General features: G+C 52.6%; 1 protein-coding gene across 7 annotated transcripts in view; it reads right to left on the bottom strand.

The window, feature by feature from the left end:
* Positions 1-8,058: 8,058 nt before the first annotated feature.
* Prdm16 (PR/SET domain 16) overlaps positions 8,059-19,194 on the bottom strand; it is a 318,204-nt gene continuing 307,068 nt past the window's right edge. For 6 of the 7 annotated variants that reach the window (XM_076933618.1, XM_076933613.1, XM_076933617.1 and 3 more), the window contains 3 exons: positions 15,142-15,372; positions 14,152-14,326; positions 8,059-12,819 (listed from right to left, as the gene is read on the bottom strand). In XM_076933618.1, the coding sequence (XP_076789733.1) occupies positions 12,685-12,819; positions 14,152-14,326; positions 15,142-15,372 (541 nt within the window). In that variant the 3' untranslated portion in view covers positions 8,059-12,684. The remainder of the gene's footprint in view (positions 12,820-14,151; positions 14,327-15,141; positions 15,373-19,194) is intronic. The other variant, XM_076933619.1, reaches the window with a different exon arrangement.

Genomic DNA, 19,194 nt, shown 5'->3' with positions numbered 1-19,194 from the left:
CTAAATCTCTCTTATTTTGGGGCAACTTTGTTGTGAACCTAAAATGGTTTTAAAAATATTAAGTCTAGGGGCTGGAGAGATGGCTCAGTGTTTGAGAGTACTTGTTCTTGCAGAGGACCTAAGTTCAGTTCATAGCACTACAGAGCTTTGTAGTCGTGCACACACAGCACACTACACTGCAAAGCCTGAGGTCATGCACACACAGCACACTGTACTGCAAAGCCTGAGGTCATGCACACACAGCACACTGCACTGCAGAGCCTGGGGTCATGCACACACAGAACACTACACTGCAGAGTCTGGGATCATGCACACACACAGCACACTGCACTGCAGAGCCTAGGGTCATGCACACACAGCACTCTGCACTGCAGAGCCTGGGGTCATGCACACACAGCACTCTGCACTGCAGAGTCTGGGATCATGCACACACACAGCACACTGCACTGCAGAGCCTGGGGTCATGCACACACAGAACACTACACTGCAGAGTCTGGGATCATGCACACACACAGCACACTGCACTGCAGAGCCTAGGGTCATGCACACACAGAACACTACACTGCAAAGCCTGAGGTCATGCACACACAGCACTCTGCACTGCAGAGCCTGGGGTCATGCACACACAGCACTCTGCACTGCAGAGTCTGGGATCATGCACACACACAGCACACTGCACTGCAGAGTCTGGGGTCATGCACACACAGCACACTGCACTGCAGAGCCTAGGGTCTTATGCACATACAGCACACTGCACTGAAGAGACTAGGGTCTTATGCACACACAGCACACTGCACTGCAGAGCCTGAGGTCATGCACACATAGCACACTGCACTGCAGATCCTAGGGTCATGCACACATAGTAAAGTGCACTGCAGAGCCTAGGGTCATGCACACACAGCACACTTCACTGCAAAGCCTGAGGTCATGCACACACAGCACACTGCACTGCAGAGCCTAGGGTCTTATGCACATACAGCACACTGCACTGAAGAGACTAGGGTCTTATGCACACACAGCACACTGCACTGCAGAGTCTGGGGTCATGCACACACAGCACACTGCACTGCAGAGTCTGGGGTCATGCACACACACAGCACACTGCACTGCAGAGCCTAGGGTCATGCACACACAGTACAGTACACTGTAAAGCCTGAGGTCATGCACACACACAGCACACTGCACTGCAGAGCCTAGGGTCTTATGCACACACAGCACACTGCACTGCAGAGCCTAGGGTCATGCACACACAGCACACTGCACTGCAGAATCTGGGGTCATGCACACACAGCACACTGCACTGCAGAGTCTGGGGTCATGCACACACAGCACACTGCACTGCAGAGTCTGGGGTCATGCACACACAGCACACTGCACTGCAGAGTCTGAGGTCATGCACACAGCACACTGCACTGCAGAGCTTTGGGGTCATGCACACACAGCACACTGCACTGCAGAGCTTTGGGGTCATGCACACAGCACACTGCACTGCAGAGCCTGGGGTCATGCACACACAGCACACTGCACTGCAGAGCTTTGGGGTCATGCACACAGCACACTGCACTGCAGAGCTTTGGGGTCATGCACACAGCACACTGCACTGCAGAGCTTTGGGGTCATGCACACAGCACACTGCACTGCAGAGCTTTGGGGTCATGCACACACAGCACACTGCACTGCAGAGCCTGGGGTCATGCACACACAGAGCACGCTGCACTGCAGAGCTTTGGGGTCATGCACACAGCACACTGCACTGCAGAGCTTTGGGGTCATGCACACACAGCACACTGCACTGCAGAGTCTGGGGTCATGCACACACAGCACACTGCACTGCAGAGTCTGGGGTCATGCACACACAGCACACTGCACTGCAGAGTCTGGGGTCATGCACACAGCACACTGCACTGCAGAGCTTTGGGGTCATGCACACACAGCACACTGCACTGCAGAGTCTGGGGTCATGCACACACAGCACACTGCACTGCAGAGCTTTGGGGTCATGCACACACAGCACACTGCACTGCAGAGCTTTGGGGTCATGCACACACAGCACACTGCACTGCAGAGTCTGGGGTCATGCACACACAGCACACTGCACTGCAGAGTCTGGGGTCATGCACACACAGCACACTGCACTGCAGAGCTTTGGGGTCATGCACACAGCACACTGCACTGCAGAGCTTTGGGGTCATGCACACAGCACACTGCACTGCAGAGTCTGGGGTCATGCACACACAGCACACTGCACTGCAGAGTCTGGGGTCATGCACACACAGCACACTGCACTGCAGAGCTTTGGGGTCATGCACACACAGCACACTGCACTGCAGAGTCTGGGGTCATGCACACACAGCACACTGCACTGCAGAGTCTGGGGTCATGCACACAGCACACTGCACTGCAGAGCTTTGGGGTCATGCACACACAGCACACTGCACTGCAGAGTCTGGGGTCATGCACACACAGCACACTGCACTGCAGAGCTTTGGGGTCATGCACACACAGCACACTGCACTGCAGAGCTTTGGGGTCATGCACACACAGCACACTGCACTGCAGAGTCTGGGGTCATGCACACACAGCACACTGCACTGCAGAGTCTGGGGTCATGCACACACAGCACACTGCACTGCAGAGTCTGGGGTCATGCACACACAGCACACTGCACTGCAGAGCCTGGGGTCATGCACACACAGAGCACACTGCACTGCAGAGCTTTGGGGTCATGCACACAGCACACTGCACTGCAGAGCTTTGGGGTCATGCACACAGCACACTGCACTGCAGAGTCTGGGGTCATGCACACACAGCACACTGCACTGCAGAGTCTGGGGTCATGCACACACAGCACACTGCACTGCAGAGCTTTGGGGTCATGCACACACAGCACACTGCACTGCAGAGTCTGGGGTCATGCACACACAGCACACTGCACTGCAGAGTCTGGGGTCATGCACACACAGCACACTGCACTGCAGAGTCTGGGGTCATGCACACACACAGCACACTGCACTGCAGAGCTTTGGGGTCATGCACACACAGCACACTGCACTGCAGAGTCTGGGGTCATGCACACACAGCACACTGCACTGCAGAGCTTTGGGGTCATGCACACACAGCACACTGCACTGCAGAGTCTGGGGTCATGCACACACAGCACACTGCACTGCAGAGCCTGGGGTCATGCACACACAGAGCACACTGCACTGCAGAGCTTTGGGGTCATGCACACAGCACACTGCACTGCAGAGCTTTGGGGTCATGCACACAGCACACTGCACTGCAGAGTCTGGGGTCATGCACACACAGCACACTGCACTGCAGAGTCAGGGGTCATGCACAAAAAGCACACTGCACTGCAGAGCTTTGGGGTCATGCACACACAGCACACTGCACTGCAGAGTCTGGGGTCATGCACACACAGCACACTGCACTGCAGAGTCTGGGGTCATGCACACACAGCACACTGCACTGCAGAGTCTGGGGTCATGCACACACACAGCACACTGCACTGCAGAGCTTTGGGGTCATGCACACACAGCACACTGCACTGCAGAGTCTGGGGTCATGCACACACAGCACACTGCACTGCAGAGTCTGGGGTCATGCACACACAGCACACTGCACTGCAGAGTCTGGGGTCATGCACACACAGCACACTGCACTGCAGAGCCTGGGGTCATGCACACACAGAGCACACTGCACTGCAGAGCTTTGGGGTCATGCACACAGCACACTGCACTGCAGAGCTTTGGGGTCATGCACACAGCACACTGCACTGCAGAGTCTGGGGTCATGCACACACAGCACACTGCACTGCAGAGTCTGGGGTCATGCACACACAGCACACTGCACTGCAGAGCTTTGGGGTCATGCACACACAGCACACTGCACTGCAGAGTCTGGGGTCATGCACACACAGCACACTGCACTGCAGAGTCTGGGGTCATGCACACACAGCACACTGCACTGCAGAGTCTGGGGTCATGCACACACACAGCACACTGCACTGCAGAGCTTTGGGGTCATGCACACACAGCACACTGCACTGCAGAGTCTGGGGTCATGCACACACAGCACACTGCACTGCAGAGCTTTGGGGTCATGCACACACAGCACACTGCACTGCAGAGTCTGGGGTCATGCACACACAGCACACTGCACTGCAGAGCCTGGGGTCATGCACACACAGAGCACACTGCACTGCAGAGCTTTGGGGTCATGCACACAGCACACTGCACTGCAGAGCTTTGGGGTCATGCACACAGCACACTGCACTGCAGAGTCTGGGGTCATGCACACACAGCACACTGCACTGCAGAGTCTGGGGTCATGCACACACAGCACACTGCACTGCAGAGCTTTGGGGTCATGCACACACAGCACACTGCACTGCAGAGTCTGGGGTCATGCACACACAGCACACTGCACTGCAGAGTCTGGGGTCATGCACACACAGCACACTGCACTGCAGAGTCTGGGGTCATGCACACACACAGCACACTGCACTGCAGAGCTTTGGGGTCATGCACACACAGCACACTGCACTGCAGAGTCTGGGGTCATGCACACACAGTATACTACATTGCAGAGCTTTGGGTGAAGAATTCGCATTGTAAAGCCTGGTCCCTGATACCACTCTGCCACCTCTCTGTCTTTCTATAACCGCCTGGTTTCCTGAGGTGGGGGTTATGAATATAGGAACTACAAAACCCACTTAGGCTTTACTCCCTTCACCAGGTCATGGGGGCTCCAGCCCTTCTGCAGAGCCATTGACCCCACCTTGGGTTTGTGAGATCTGGTTCCAGCCCCCTCTCCCAACACTTTCTCCTCCACCCTTTGCCTCTGGAGTAGGTGGAGCTGGGAATGGCCTTGTCCAGCTTGGCAGGGAGATATGAGGTTTTTCCCCGTAGGGCTGCAGTCTAGGCTCATGGCTGGGGACCCCTCATGTCTTAGAGCCCCTTGGATAACCTACACAGCAGACCATTGTTTTCTCAACTGCAGAAAGATACAGCCCTGGCCCTGGCTATTGTACCCCGAAGCGTGACACAGTTTTTGCAGGAAAACTTTTGCTGCATGAGAAATAAGGTTTGGGGCTCCCTAAAGTAGCTTCCCTGCAAATGACAGCAGTTCCTTGGCCCAGAGGGAAGCTGAAGGGGAATGAAAAGCCCCTCTCTTCCCAGAAAACAGATTCTTCTTTGACACATTTTTTTTCCTCCTCTTAATACCCCATCCCCCCTTTCCAAAATGGGGCCTTTTTCCTCAGTCTTTTATGTGGGGACTGGGCTGTGAGAGGACAAAGCCCACTTGTCAGCGATCTTCTGTCAGCCCATGTTCCCGTTCCCTCTGGGGTTCTCTCAACAATACAGCCATTATCGGCCCCTCTCAGATTCCACTGAGTTTTCCTCTCTCTCCAGGGCTAATGAGGAGCAAGGCTGCCAGGTTGGACTAAATGGGACAGTTTTCACTCCACTGGAGCCCCAGTGTGGTGAGCTCTGGGAAGCACCATTATGGGGGATCTGTGGGTCACTGTCATGCCATTTGGGAGAAGCACTTTTGGGGGTGTGGCCTTCAGTTAGCTTTGAGATTCACACTGAACGGAAATGTACTGCCCAAGAGCATTTCAAGCCACCCTGGGCTTCAGAATCTTGGGCAAGCTCCAAGCTGACCAGCCAGGGTTAAGATCTCACTGGCAGTTCGTCAATCATGGTAGAAGGAAACAACCTGAAACAGTTAACACCACCCACGCCCACTGCACTCCACTCGATGGTGTTAAGAAAATATAAGGGCTCGGCACCCCAGATTTGGGTCGGGGATCTTACGCCATTTCTTTTCTGGCCGCTTCAAGGAACTGCTGATTAGGAAACTCTAGTGATGTATACCAGAGGTTGTCCTGGTCCCTGGGAGAGATTTTGGGAATTCCAGAAGTCCCAGAATCACTGTTTAGGAATGGTTCAAAGAGCAAACCATTCACTCCTCCACCCATCCACCCACCCATCCACTTATCCACCCATCCATCTACCCACCCACACACCCATCCATCCACCCATCTACCCAACCATACACCCATCCATCCACCCATCCATCCACCCATCCATCTACACACTCACCCATCTATCCACCCATCTACCCACCCATCCATCCACCCATCCATCTACCCACCCACCTATCATCTATCCACCCACCCATCTATCCACCCATCCATCTACCCACCCACCCACCCATCCATCTACCCACCCACCCATCCACCCATCCACCCACCCATCCATCTACCCACCCACCCATACACCCATCCACCCACCCATCCATCTACCCACCTACCCATACACCCATCCATCCACCCATCCATCTACCCACTCACCCATCTATCCACCCATCCATCTACCCACCCACCCACCCATCTATCTACCTATCCATCTACCCACCCATCCCACCCATCTACCCACCCATCCCACCCATCTACCCACCTATCCATCTACCCACCCATCCCACCCATCTACCCACCCACCACCCATCCACCCACCCATCCATCCATCTACCCACCCACCCACCCATCAATCCACCCATCCACTTATCTACCCATTCATCCATCCATCCACCCATCCATCCATCCACCCTCTACTGCCCCATCTATTCCATTCCTGCATCCACCATCTATTGATTTACCCCCTGCCATCATTCACTCCTCCACCCACTCATCCACTGGTGCAGTGGCCTTTCTCTGTCTGTATCCAGGCTGCTGTAGGCACCGAGAGCTGTATGGAGGACCCACTTTCAGAACAGAGGATGCTATGAGTCAGGAGGTCCTCTGTGTCTTGGGGCCCAATCACCTGCAAGTACTTCTAAGCTTAGATTAGATTCTAGATACCTGTCTTGTGTACAACAGTGTATTAGTGTAACACCTGAGGAAGGACTGTGATCTGGTGAGTTAGGGTGGGAGGCCCATGTGCCCCATCACTCCAGTCTGATGGAAGAGGAAAAGCCAAAGGCAAGGCCAGTGGCTGGAGTGAGGGCTGAGGCAGCTGGATATACAAGGTAAGAGAAAGGACACAAAAGGCAGAATGGCGGGAGGTCAAAGGGCAGCTCCATGTGTCATGCATGTTAAAGGTCAATTTCATTAGCTCAGGGCACTCAAAACAGGGTCTTTTTATTAAGCAACATTTATGTTTGTACACGTATAAGTGTGTGCATGCCGTGGCATATGTGTGGAGTTTAGAGGAACACTTGAGGTAGTCAATTCTCTCCTGCTATCCCGAGGATCCCCAGGGATCAAACTCGGGCAGTTTGGCTTCGTGGCAAGCAACCTTTGCCTCTGAGCTTTCTCAGGAGCCCTAAGCAAGTTCTCTTAAAAGGTCACCCTGGGTAGCTGCTAGAAGGCAGGCCTGCAACCTCAGTTCTGCATCGAAAGCATTGACTGCTTGGCACTGCTGCTCCAAACCTGCCAGACTTGCTTTGGAAGAAAAGAAAAAAGAGAAGGGGGCAAGAAGGAAGTAGCAAGGAAAAGCCAAGAGCCAGGGAGAAAACCAGAGCCCTTGGGCAGAGATGGACGGCGGCAGGCGTGACTGTTAACCAGAGACGTGAGCTAGGCCCTGCCTTCTGAGGTGCAGAGGGAGCAGGAGTGTGGAGCGTGGACCACAGCCGGCCAGACTTGGGGCAGCGGCACTCAGACCTTTGGCACTTAGCTTTTTAGGTTTATCCATCCCAAGGCTTCTCCACCAGAGCAGAATCAAGTTGGGGATCAGACAGTGGAGGAGGTGGGCTGCGGGCAGATATCCCTGGGCCTCCGTAAGAGAGGCATTCTGGGTGAGATCAGACAGGCCCCTGCAGGAAGCTGAGGCTGCCTCCTAGCAGGCCCAGGGGCTTTACTCAACCCATGCATCTGCTGGGGCAGCGCCAGGCCCAGCTGGGTACAATACAAAGCAAGTAAGCATTGACAGCATAACACCGGCTGCACTATGTCTAAGCTTGGGGGTTCACACTCCTCCTATCCTCCTCCAGAGGCCGGGGTTCCCCTTAATGAAGCTTGCAGGCACCGAGATTTAGAAAAACACACAGATTTATTGCATATCAATCTCATGTATAAATTCATTGTAGCATCGGAAAGATTACATTTGGTATGCAGTCAGTCCTATTCTACAGCATTGACCTCAAAGCCAGGCCCCCCCCCCTGGCTTTTACCTCACAGAAACCTCTACACAAGAATATTTGTCTTTTGCCATAAGCCTCAGAATGAGATCTGCGGAGAAAAAAAATCACGTTTGACTGTTCTCAAGCCGAGTCTTCCCAAGTGATGATTCTCCCAGGCGATCTCCATAGTCACCAGGAACTGCGGTCCATTTTTTTTTTTTTTTTTTTTTTTGGTGGGCATTTTGGGACCCCTGGCCCTGACTTAGACCTAATCACATATTCAATAAGTGCATCTACGGGATTTTCCTCATCGTAAGAGGTTCACAAACAGACACAATAATGACCGATAAACACTAGCCATGCACAGCTTATCAACACAACAGTAATTTACAAGGAAGGGGGCAGGGCAGACACCAGCCCCCTCCCCAATGGTTTTTAATTTTTTTTTTAACATTATATGGAAACCAGACATTTACATTTGATTCCTTTCTCAACACTATATAGTCCTAAAAGGAAAAAAAAAAAAAACCAAACAAACCACCAACAACAAAAAAACAGAAACAGAAACAAACTGAATCGGATCTGAGGATCTGAATGTAACAATGGCAACACTCATACGGGTTGAAGATTCTCGAGGGTGTCAGGGATATATATATATATGTATATATTTATATTTATATACTATTGGTTCAAAGTACACACACACACACACACACACACACACACACACACACACATGCTTTAAGTTATGTATTCTGACACCAGGGCCCCGCTTCCTCCACACTGAAAAGAGTAGCTGAGCTTTGGGGGGCACTGAGGAAACCCCCAACTTCCCCCAGTTGCAAGGGAATCTATCGATCGCACATCTAGAGATTCAAGCTGCCTCCCTCGACTCAACCTTTCCCCTCCTAGAAGTGACATGTGAATTGGTGACAGACAGACAATGGCTGGAACAGTAGGGGAAGTGACCTTGTCTGGGGAGAATTCAAGAATGTCTTGTCACAGTATCGCTCAGGGCTAGGGACAGTCTTCATGGCTTTCAATACCCGGCTGATCTCCGCAGATAGGAGTGTCCTAGTGTCCACCCACAGGAGGGAACACTGTCTGTCCCAGGCCTCCCCACCCTCCTGTCCCTGCAACAGCATGGGAGACCTTCTCTTCCCTACCTTGAACAGCACAGTGAACAGCTCAGTAGGTCTCAGTCACTTGGGCAGGGACAGGGACCATGATCCAGTGCTTTGAGCTTCGCGTCTAAAACACGTGATATGTATTTAAGCAAGTGTTTGTCACAAACACTCACTGGGGAGGCGGATGAAGCAGAGGAAGCCAAGAGCTCTGAGTCTGGACTGGGAGGCAGGGGGTTAGATCAATCTGGGTCTAGGCAGATCACCTGCTCTTCTGGCCGTGGAGAGTAAGACCCCACAGGCTGAGCAGGTTTGGCCACGTTGTGCTCTCCCGTTATTGAGACTTACACCCTAGGTTTGCACAGGGTCTTACTCATGCAGGATCCACCTTCCCTCAGGACAGTGAAGCCCTGTGTTTCCTACCTGATTCTAGGTGTGGCAGCAATGACAGGGCCTAAGTGTGGCCTTGCCCCGGGCTGGAGGGAATGCAAGCTAGGAGGCCTCCTTATGAATTTCCATTTGAGGAGGCAAGTGCAAACAACGTATCATTGGGAAACAACTGTGGTTGGAGACCTGCCCCGGCTTTCTGTACTGCCTGGCCAACAGGCAAGAAAGCCATTTTGGCTTGGTTCTCCAGTGGCCAAGGCCTTTGAACTCAACCTGATCCAGCTTCCTGACCCTGAGAGGGTCTCCTGTACCTGATGCTTGCTTGAACCAGTTGGGCACTGTTAAGACTGCAGAGATGCCAGGTGGGCAAAGCTCACTGGTTTGGGGGCAAGGCAGAAAGTCAGGAACTCAGTGCAGAGAATCAAGTACTGTCTTTGTCGGGGGTGGGGTGGGGGGTGATGGCAAGCAAGGACAGAGTCCTTCAAATTCCAAGTGCTGGGCCCAAGGGGATGACTGTCCACGAGAACCTGAGGTTGGAATCATCACTTCACAGGGAGGCAAAGCATATGCCTCAGCACAGCTGGGACTTGGGTTAGGGTTGGGAGTGCCAGAGGATGAGAAGGGAGCCTTCAGCTGCTGTCAAAAAGGTCCACAGAGGTCCCCATTCAGATAGACTCCCCATACTGGAGAAAGAGTCACATCGCAGAAAAAAAGGCACACACCTTGCTCTTTCTGAGAAGAAAGCATATAATTTGGGGTTTACAAAAGCAGGGCATGTGTATCTGAGGTTGGACTTACACAGGGATCCCACCTAGCTCCCGCCTACAGCAAACTCGAATTGTTAAGCTGAGGCGCAGCCCGCCGTGGAGAGGATGTCAGGAACTCACGAGAAACATAAGCAGTTAGGCCTACAAATCCTTACCACAGGACCACGGCAGGTTCCTCTGCAGTGTCCCTGCCGCCTCGGGCTGTCCAGTTAGCACACGTGAGTGTGCTTCTGAGCACGGCACAGGACTATTCTGTCACTGAGATTCACCGCAACCTGCAGGGGAATGGTGTCTTCAGGGATATCCTTGTCACAGATCTCAGCATAGCCTGGACCACTTAGCATCAGCAAAGATGACTGTCTTTGCTCCAGAACAGCCCCAGTGAGTATAAAACATCTGTGCTTGGATGTTCAAGTTGCTCCCAGAGGGGATCACGGACAGAACCAAGGCTTGACACGCATGCACTGTGCTTGCCGACGCCGACACAATCTCTCATGGTTTTAAATGACAAACCAGGCGGTTTCTGTCCCCTCTTACCTTGTTGGGATACTTTTCTCCCCTCCTTCCAAACAATAAAATAAATAGAACACTTGTCTTCTTAAAATGTAACTGAAACTCAAATTTAACAAAATTATATGATTGTCTGGTAAGTGGGCAGCGGTGACCACGGAACTCCTGGAGGGAGGGACGCAGGGGTATTTGGCACATTAACAACCGCCCCACTCCCTGGGTACCGATCACACAGCACGCAATCTTATCACACGGTTTTGGTCCTTCACTACGTACTTATATTAACATCATTTCTTCAGAATAAGTTGTCCAATGCCAAAAATACTGTTAAGGAAGAAATAAAATAAGGAAAGAAATTAATTAGAAAAAAATTACAAGTTATATACAGATTAAGGTAAATTCTATCAGGGAAAGAAATTATTTGAAATTGGCCCCTATGGGATAATTTAAAGCCCATCCAAGCAGAGAAGTAGACACGTCCTTGACCATCCCAAGGGAGTGAGGCATCCGGTCCTGGGGTCTGTACTGTCTCTGTTCTTTGCTGTGGCAGGCCCCCTGGATCTTCCTCCTGTTCCTGACCTCACCTCACCAGGAACCCACACAAAGGGCAGGAGTGGCGGCTGCGTGGTTGATCTGGAGTCTTAGGCACGAGTAGTGCTTGGTGTCCTGGTGGGGGAGTAGGTGGGCAGGCCTCCCACACTCAGTGGCCATGGGGAGGGCATCAGACTGCCAGGGTTAGGGAGGGTAGAAGGCTGGAGGCCTCGATATGGCCCAGAGCCCGGCCTTCAGAAGAGCAGCAGTCAAGGCCAGCACTGGAGCTGCTGAAATGGAAAAGACCCTTAGGTGTCCAGCATGGAAGACCTGAGCCACTGGCTCCCGACTTCCCCATACAATTGGGGGGGGTCTTGGGTAGGACCTGTGGATTCCTCTGAAGACCACATAGGGCAAGGCAACCTCTCTGTCCTGGCCTCCGCAAACCTGCAGCCAGGCACCATGTCCAAGACTTCTTGTGTCAGCATCTTATTTAACTGAGCGGCTTCATGCCCCTTATCCTGTGTCGGGCACACTGGCATCACCTTGGCTTGTACAAACAGGTTGGAGACAGAAAAAAAAATTCTCCATTATCTACATTATAAAGGGCACACCTGAGTCGTGCTCGATGTCCCCGGCAGGTATGGGTTTGCCAATATGCTGAAATTCCAAAGCAATGCAAAATTACTTTTAAAAAACATTTTGCAAGTCATTTTTTTTTGATTTTTAAAAAATACTATTTTTTAAAAACCCACATGCTTAAATAGACTCTATAGTCAGTAAGATTACCAAAAGGGTTAATCATGTGATTCTCATTATAAAAATCATTTGAAAGGTCTCTCTCCACAGCACTTGTACTCGTCTTTCTGATCTTCTCTCCCATACCACGCAGTTGCCCAGATGCGGCCAACCGGCTCCCGATGGGATGGAAACCCCACCCTTGCCCATGAGTTTTCTGATCCACAGCTCCTGTGAGCAGCTCCTGGGTGGCCGTGCACTGCACCCACTTCAGATCACGTCCTTGAGGCCAGTTCTGAGAGGTGACGAAGGTCAGCGGCTACTCCAGGGACCTTCGGGGTTTGAGTTTCACTGAAGAAGCTGGACTTGAGCCATGGCGGCTGGGGTCGGAAGCAGAGTCGAGGCAAAGTGAAGGTGTCAGGGGCTGCTCCCTGGCCCCTTCTCCATCTCCCGCAGCTGGTACCCTGGCTTTGGACTCTGGCCCTGGGGCCTCCAGGACCTCAGAGGTGATTGATGGGGTTAAAGGCTCCGGACTCTGACGAGGGTCCTGTGATGTTCAACCAAGCATCCAGTGAGCTCTGGGAGGGGGCGTGGAGAGGGGTGTCTTCAGAGAGGGACAGCATCATTGCATATGCCTGGGGGGGGGGGGAGGACAGCACACACAGGACAGGTGAGGGGCATCCCAGATAGGTAGGTCTGAGCCTTGCCTCACCAGCTGTCCCCAGCCTGGCCAGCTCCGCCCCCCTACCCTCACCCCCAACCCTTTCCAGTCTAGATAGAAAAAAGGAAACAAGAGCACTAGAGAGGCCCAGACTCCACATGAGAGCAGAGGGGACCTCTCCTGCCCAGAGTGACACCAGGACATACCCTAATCCCTCTAGGGGCCTCTGTGCCCACGGGGATCTCTTGACCTCTTGGGGTGCTCCCCAGCAATTGCATCTCCACCTCCTCCCCCACCCTTAGTTTCTCTGCCTAGTGAATGGCAAAAACTAATGAAAAGATGTCTACTTATGGGGGCATTCTGAAGATTGGCAGGAGTTACTCCTAATTCTGTGCTAGCAAGACTGCTTTTGTCTAGTGGGCAGGAGGCCTGGGGGACTCTGAATGACTGTGGTGGGCTACTTTTTTGGAGCGGAGTGGGTAGTGTCTCTGAGCAGTTGCAATGATAAGGTAACTTGCTGTGTTTGCCAGCCTCTGACAATCATGGGGGGGGGCATCTTCCTGCCTCAGGCTCAGGGCAGGAGGTGTCAGGGCTGAGAGCTGTGTAGAGCGTAGTCTGTGACTTACAGGTGGGCACTGGGGATGCCCAATATGGATCCCCTACACCTTTGAGCAAACACTGGACAGAATTAGTTAGAGACGAAGACAGACATGCAGACGAATTGGGGTGAAAATCCTGGGTGGGTGCTGGGAAGTCTGGAATCGGAGCCAAGCCCCTTTAGATGTCCCAACTACGGGGTCTGGAGTCCTGCAGCCACTGTTCCTGAGACATGACACAGAAAGCGCTGTCCAGGACAAGCCTGCACCCTCAAGGGACCTGTGTTAGCTCCAGCTTAGAAGCCAGGGCTGCCTGATAGAGACTTTCCCTCAAACAGGCAGGGTAGTCTGAGTCATCCTGGCTCAGACCTAGCAGCTGGAGGGAACAGAACCTGATGAAGGTGTTCTTCACTGGGGATGGGACGGGAAGACCAGGAAAGCAGTCCTCATTCTTGATTCGAGAGCTAGCTCACGCTTATCTGTGTTTAAAGCCCCATTTGCTCTGCCAGGCTGCTGGAGGCTCACAGCTATGGGCTGTCTCTTGAGACAATGAAGCGGGAATGGGGAACTGCGGATCTGAATGCTCTCCAGCCACGGGACAGCTATAGCCAGAGTGCTCTGGTATCCTATGATGAGGAGGCATGGTGGCTGCCTGCTGTCTAAGCCAATCGGAAATGGGAGGAGGGACGAGGGCTCTGCTGGGTACCTACCTGGTTCTTAGCCTGCCTGTACAGGGTTTGTTTTAAAACCTCAGAATCTAAGGTAGAATTAAGCACATCTTTAACTTCAAATGCTTCCTCAGCTCCTCTGCGGAGATCCAGCCCCTTCCCAAAGGTCGGCGTCGGCTCCAAAGCTAACAGGCCGCCTCCTCGCTCCTCAACACACCTGCGCCAAGGACCAGGGAGAGGGGGCCTGGGGTCAGCTCTTGGCCACTGGTGGCATCTCTCTGGTGCTTCATGGCTGGTCCCCGTGCCTGCATGCATGCCACGGGGTCTCCACGAGCCACATGCACAAGGAGACAGACACACCGACAACACAGACACCTAGATGGGAAGCCACGCAGACGCAGGAAAGCAGACAGGCAGAGATCAGGAAGGATGAATGCGTGCAAATGTCACGGGCAGCAGGCAATCTGGTCTTAGGGATAAAGGGTTCAGAAGGAGGCTTCCGTTTTCTGAGGCTTTGGGCAGCTTTGGAAGGGTCCTGGCTGCCCTACCCACCCCCAGGACCAGGGAGCTGGGGAAGAAATGCTGGCTCCAGAGAGCCAGCCCAGGGCATCTCCAATGCTGGGAGAATTAACCACTGCTGAAAGTAACTGGTAAACAGTTAGGACATAGAGAAGTAGCTCTGGCCTGCCCAACTTCTAAAATCATGGGTGCTGGGCCATGGCCCCACCAGAGGCTAGACCCTGCTGCTCCAGTGGATGTGAACAGCCGTGCAGCAGAACCAGACTCCCAAGTCAGGGTCAGCAGCGGACACCCTTTCCTTCCTTTTCCCCACACCAAGCTTCCGGACACCCTACAGGGAGTAGAGACCCAGGGTCCTGAACTCTGGCTAGCACCTCCTGAGTCCTAGTGCCATTGTGGCAGTGGCATCTGTTGGGCAGAGGTGAGACCAGGTTGGAGAGGTGGCTCCTGAATGGTCACCTTGTACTCAGGTCCCCCCACCCTGGCCATCCCCTGGCATGTGGCCACGCCCACCTTCGGGAATGGTCAAAGCCCATGGTCAGGCTGGGCTCCTCATCCTCGTCATCTTCATAGACTCCTTGGGGCTCAGGTGTGGGGGACACTGTGTCCTCCTGTGACTTCCCGGCTAAGCTGTCATCGTCCTCTTCCTCCAGCTCCTCCTCTTCCTCCTCCTCCACATCTTCTGGCTTTGCACTGGCCGAGCCTGAACACGGTGGGTTACTGTCCAGGTCTTGGAGCTCAGGCCTGTAATGGCAGGTGAAGAGACTGGTCATGTTCAGGGGCCTTCCTTCTTACTGAAGGCAGCTCTCCCTGTTTGCCTTCCCGGCTCTTCAAAACGAGTTGGCATCTGTGTTTACTAAAAGAGAAGGTTACAGGCCCAAAGGCAGCTTTCCACTCAGTCCCCGAGGAGTGAGAGCTATAGAGAAAGTAGGAAAATCTAGAAGAGATGGAGGCATCCTGAGGGAGAGATGGGTTTCGGGGTAGGGTTCCTGAGGGGTGGTCTCCAGAGGAGAGGTCCCGTATCAGTGCTGGGGTTGGATGCTACTACACACAGGTGCCCTTAGGACACTGGTGTGAGAAAGTGTCTAGGTCCCATCCTGCCCAGGACTCTGTGATACCCATCCGAGCTTGCCCCTCCCAGACAGCTGCAAGGATCTAAGGTTGCAGGACCTGGGGAGCGAGGGCTGGGCTTAGGCTGCTGCTGCTAGCAGGACACACTGCCAGGATGGGCTGGCATCAGGGAATGTTGGTCCGGGCTTGCAGCCCAGGCTCAAATTCAACAGCTCCTCGGGTCTCTGCAGCCTTGGCAGATGTCTGACATTCTTTTAATGTCTTTGAGTCTTTCTCAGTCCTTGATCCTTTGTCCTCAGGGTTTGTCTCTCTCTCTCTCTCTCTCTCTCTCTCTCTCTCTCTCTCTCTCTCTCACACACACACACACACACACACACACAAACACACTGTGTCTATGAGTGTAATCACATGCATATACATTGAGGTCAAAGGTCAACCACCCGTGTCCTCCTCAGTCACTATCCACGATGAGGGTTTCACACTAGCCTGGGCTCACTTATTTAGCTACTAGACTGGGTGACAAACAAGCTCCAGGGATATCTGACTTGCATCACCAGCACTGGGCATGTGGTGTATATGTTATATTATGTTTATTCTTTTTTTTTAAAAAAAAATAAAAATAAAAAATAAAATAAACCTTTTTTTAAAAAAGGTTTATTTGTGGTGCGCGGGTTCGAGTCCCACTGTCCCTCGTCTTGTGGGAAAAAAAAAAAAAGGTTTATTTGTTTTATATATGTGAGTACACTGTCGCTGTCTTTGGACACACCAGAAGAGAGCAGTGGATCCCATTACAGATGGTTGTGAGCCTCCATGTGGTTGCTGGGAATTGAACTTGGGACCTCTGGAAGAGCAGCCAGTGCTCTTAACTGCTGAGTCATCTTTCCAACCCCATTTTTTTTTTTTTTTTTTTTTTTTTGGTAACATGAATTTTGAGGTTTGAACTCAGACCCCCATGCTTGAAAAACAAACACTCTACCAACTGAGCCATGCATTCAAGACTCTGGGCAAGATTTTTTTTAAAAAAGATTTTATCTTTTTATATGTTTATATGTAGATGTGTGGATGCCCACAGATCCCAAAAGAGAGTGTTGAATCGGATGGAGTTATGGGTGATTGTGAGCTGCCTGGTGTGGGTTTTCGGAAGCAAACTCAGTCCTCTGCAAGATCAGCTGGAGTCCTAACCATGAGCTCTCTATATAGGCCTTGGGAAAGACTTCTGTGCATTGGTTCCTTCCCAACGAGAGTGAACACAACCAGTTTGGTTCATGTTCAAGTCAAACACCATAACCTGTGTGCCAGTGACCGTGATATCCTGGCAGGGTCCACTCCAGCAATGGACGCAGCAAAAGACAACCATTTCTTGGATAGCCCCCAGTTCTTCTCTGGCCTTCATTCTACTCAGCTCTGGGGACCTGACTGGCCAGTGTGGTCTTGGAGGAGAGTGGGGTCCGGTCATTTTCACTGAAGTTGGCATCTAAGTGGACTGATTTGCTGAGTGGTGTCAAGGCTGTGGTTGTGTAGGTGGGGCTGAGCTGGGGAGACTCTGTTGTAGTATCAGGATGACTCCACCCATGAAATGTCCTCCTGCCATGCCTCCAAGACAGGCAGAATCTTGACAGGTTTTGAGGCCCTCTACGTCCCTGGGTTCTAGTCACCTGTTGGGGGCCAGCTAAGACTATGTTGAATTCATCTCCTGGCACTGAAGGCTCTAGGCTAGCTGGGGCCTGGATCCCATCACCCTGTAGTGGTAGTGGGAGAGAATTCAGCTCCTACAGTTCCAAGGACAGGAAGAGAAAGTGTGAGCAGAGAACCCAGTCTGGCCCTGGGTGTCAAACTCACCAGGTAGCTGGTGTGGTAAAGCTACACCTGCTGGCTGGTCTTGGGCAGAGCTAGAAAAACTGCTGTTTGGAAGCAAAGACTATGCTCTCTTTTCTTGCATGTTCTCTCTCTGGTATGTGCTGTCCAGCAGGGACCCTGGCAGGCTGGTGTCAGCTTCAGGTAGGAAGGCAGCTTCTCTGGTGGAGACAGGAAAGCTGCCTTAGAGGCAGCTATGCTAACATGCTGACTGACATGGCTCACAGCAGCAGGAAGGGAAAGACCCAGAGTCAGAGAAGCAAAAGGCTGAGGGGTCAAGCTGCACCACAGCTGGGGGTTCTGAGGGAAGATCTGGTGTCTCCTACAGTCCTTGGTCAACATGTGACTCCACCTGTATCTCCTCGTGTGTGTGTGTGTGTGTGTGTGTGTGTGTGTGTGTTGCATGTGGAACTATCCCCACCAAAATCCAGTAGGACTTTGCTGTAACTCTGACACCTAGGGAGACTCTGTCCCAGGTTACCATCTGAGGAATGGGGTTAGATTTCACCTGTGATCCTTGGAGACACAAGTTCAGCACATGGATAATCCTTTGGGTTGTCTTGGCAGGCACTGGGTTCTCACTGATCACTAAGGGAGGGACTCAATAGAGAAAGACCCAGAGAATGTGGGTACCAGCCCCAGTTGAGTCTGCTGTTCTCCCCACCAGACTGCCAAGTAACGGCAACCTCACACACGCTCGCTCTTACAGCAGCGGTGACAAGGGGAGCCTCCCTTTGGTCCCTCAGCTCTCAGGTCAAAGCTGGCTTGTCCTTGGAGATGACACTTCAACAAAATGGGCTGGGTTTGGGAGGGGTTGGCCCTGTCTTGGTCCACCTATGTTATCATCAGCGTTGAATGTGAGGGAGGAGATTCAGGAGCTCTGTCAGAGCATCCATGATATGGTTAGGGTTGCGAGGATGAGGGGCAGCCTCTCCTTTTCCTTCCACAAACACCTCCTGTTCTGCTGGGCATGTGGAAGGTCCTCTGGCCTACTACCATGGCTCAGAATATGGGGGGTGTCTTGCAGTCTTCAGGGTGCCCAGGGCCCTGGAAGCCCATGAATACTGGGTCCTGTCCACCCTGGCAAGGACGAGTCTTCATGGTTCTTTAAGTGGTTCTGCTTTGGGGTCTGAGGAAGCTACCCTTTGAGCTTGTCTTGAACAACAGGGCCATGTTCTTTAGCTCTCTGAGGGGTCAGGGAAGGCCTGCTGCGGAGGCACCTTCTCACAAACAGCCTCCTCTGACAGGAAGAACATCAAACTGCTGAACAAGAGGTGGCTCTCAGACACTGCATCTAGAGGGTCAGGGCCTGGTTCCTTTCAGAACATTGTGTCTAAAGCCAGGATGTATGTCAGGGTACTTGGTGGGCTGTAGCCTGGGCCCTGATGTGCAATCAGGGACCCACAGTAAGACCACAGACTTGTGAGCAGAAACAGAGTTCAAGGTATCATCACTAATCATGTGGACTGGTGTGGTCTTCAGTTTCCCCAAAGCGCCAGAGACAAGAGAGGTGTAGACAGGTCCCTGAGGGAACACATCTCTGGAGAACCCTCCCTCATTCCTCAAAGTGGATGAGAGCAAGCTAGGCCTTGGTGGCACAGAGCTGTGGCTTATGATGGCTCATGCAATAAGGGCTGGATC

The sequence above is a fragment of the Arvicanthis niloticus genome, chromosome 5 (genome assembly GCF_011762505.2).
Source record: "Arvicanthis niloticus isolate mArvNil1 chromosome 5, mArvNil1.pat.X, whole genome shotgun sequence".
Taxonomy (NCBI): Eukaryota; Metazoa; Chordata; class Mammalia; order Rodentia; family Muridae; genus Arvicanthis; species Arvicanthis niloticus.
The sequence above is the reverse complement of the archived record's forward strand: the minus strand, read 5'-3'. Positions and strand labels throughout refer to the sequence as shown.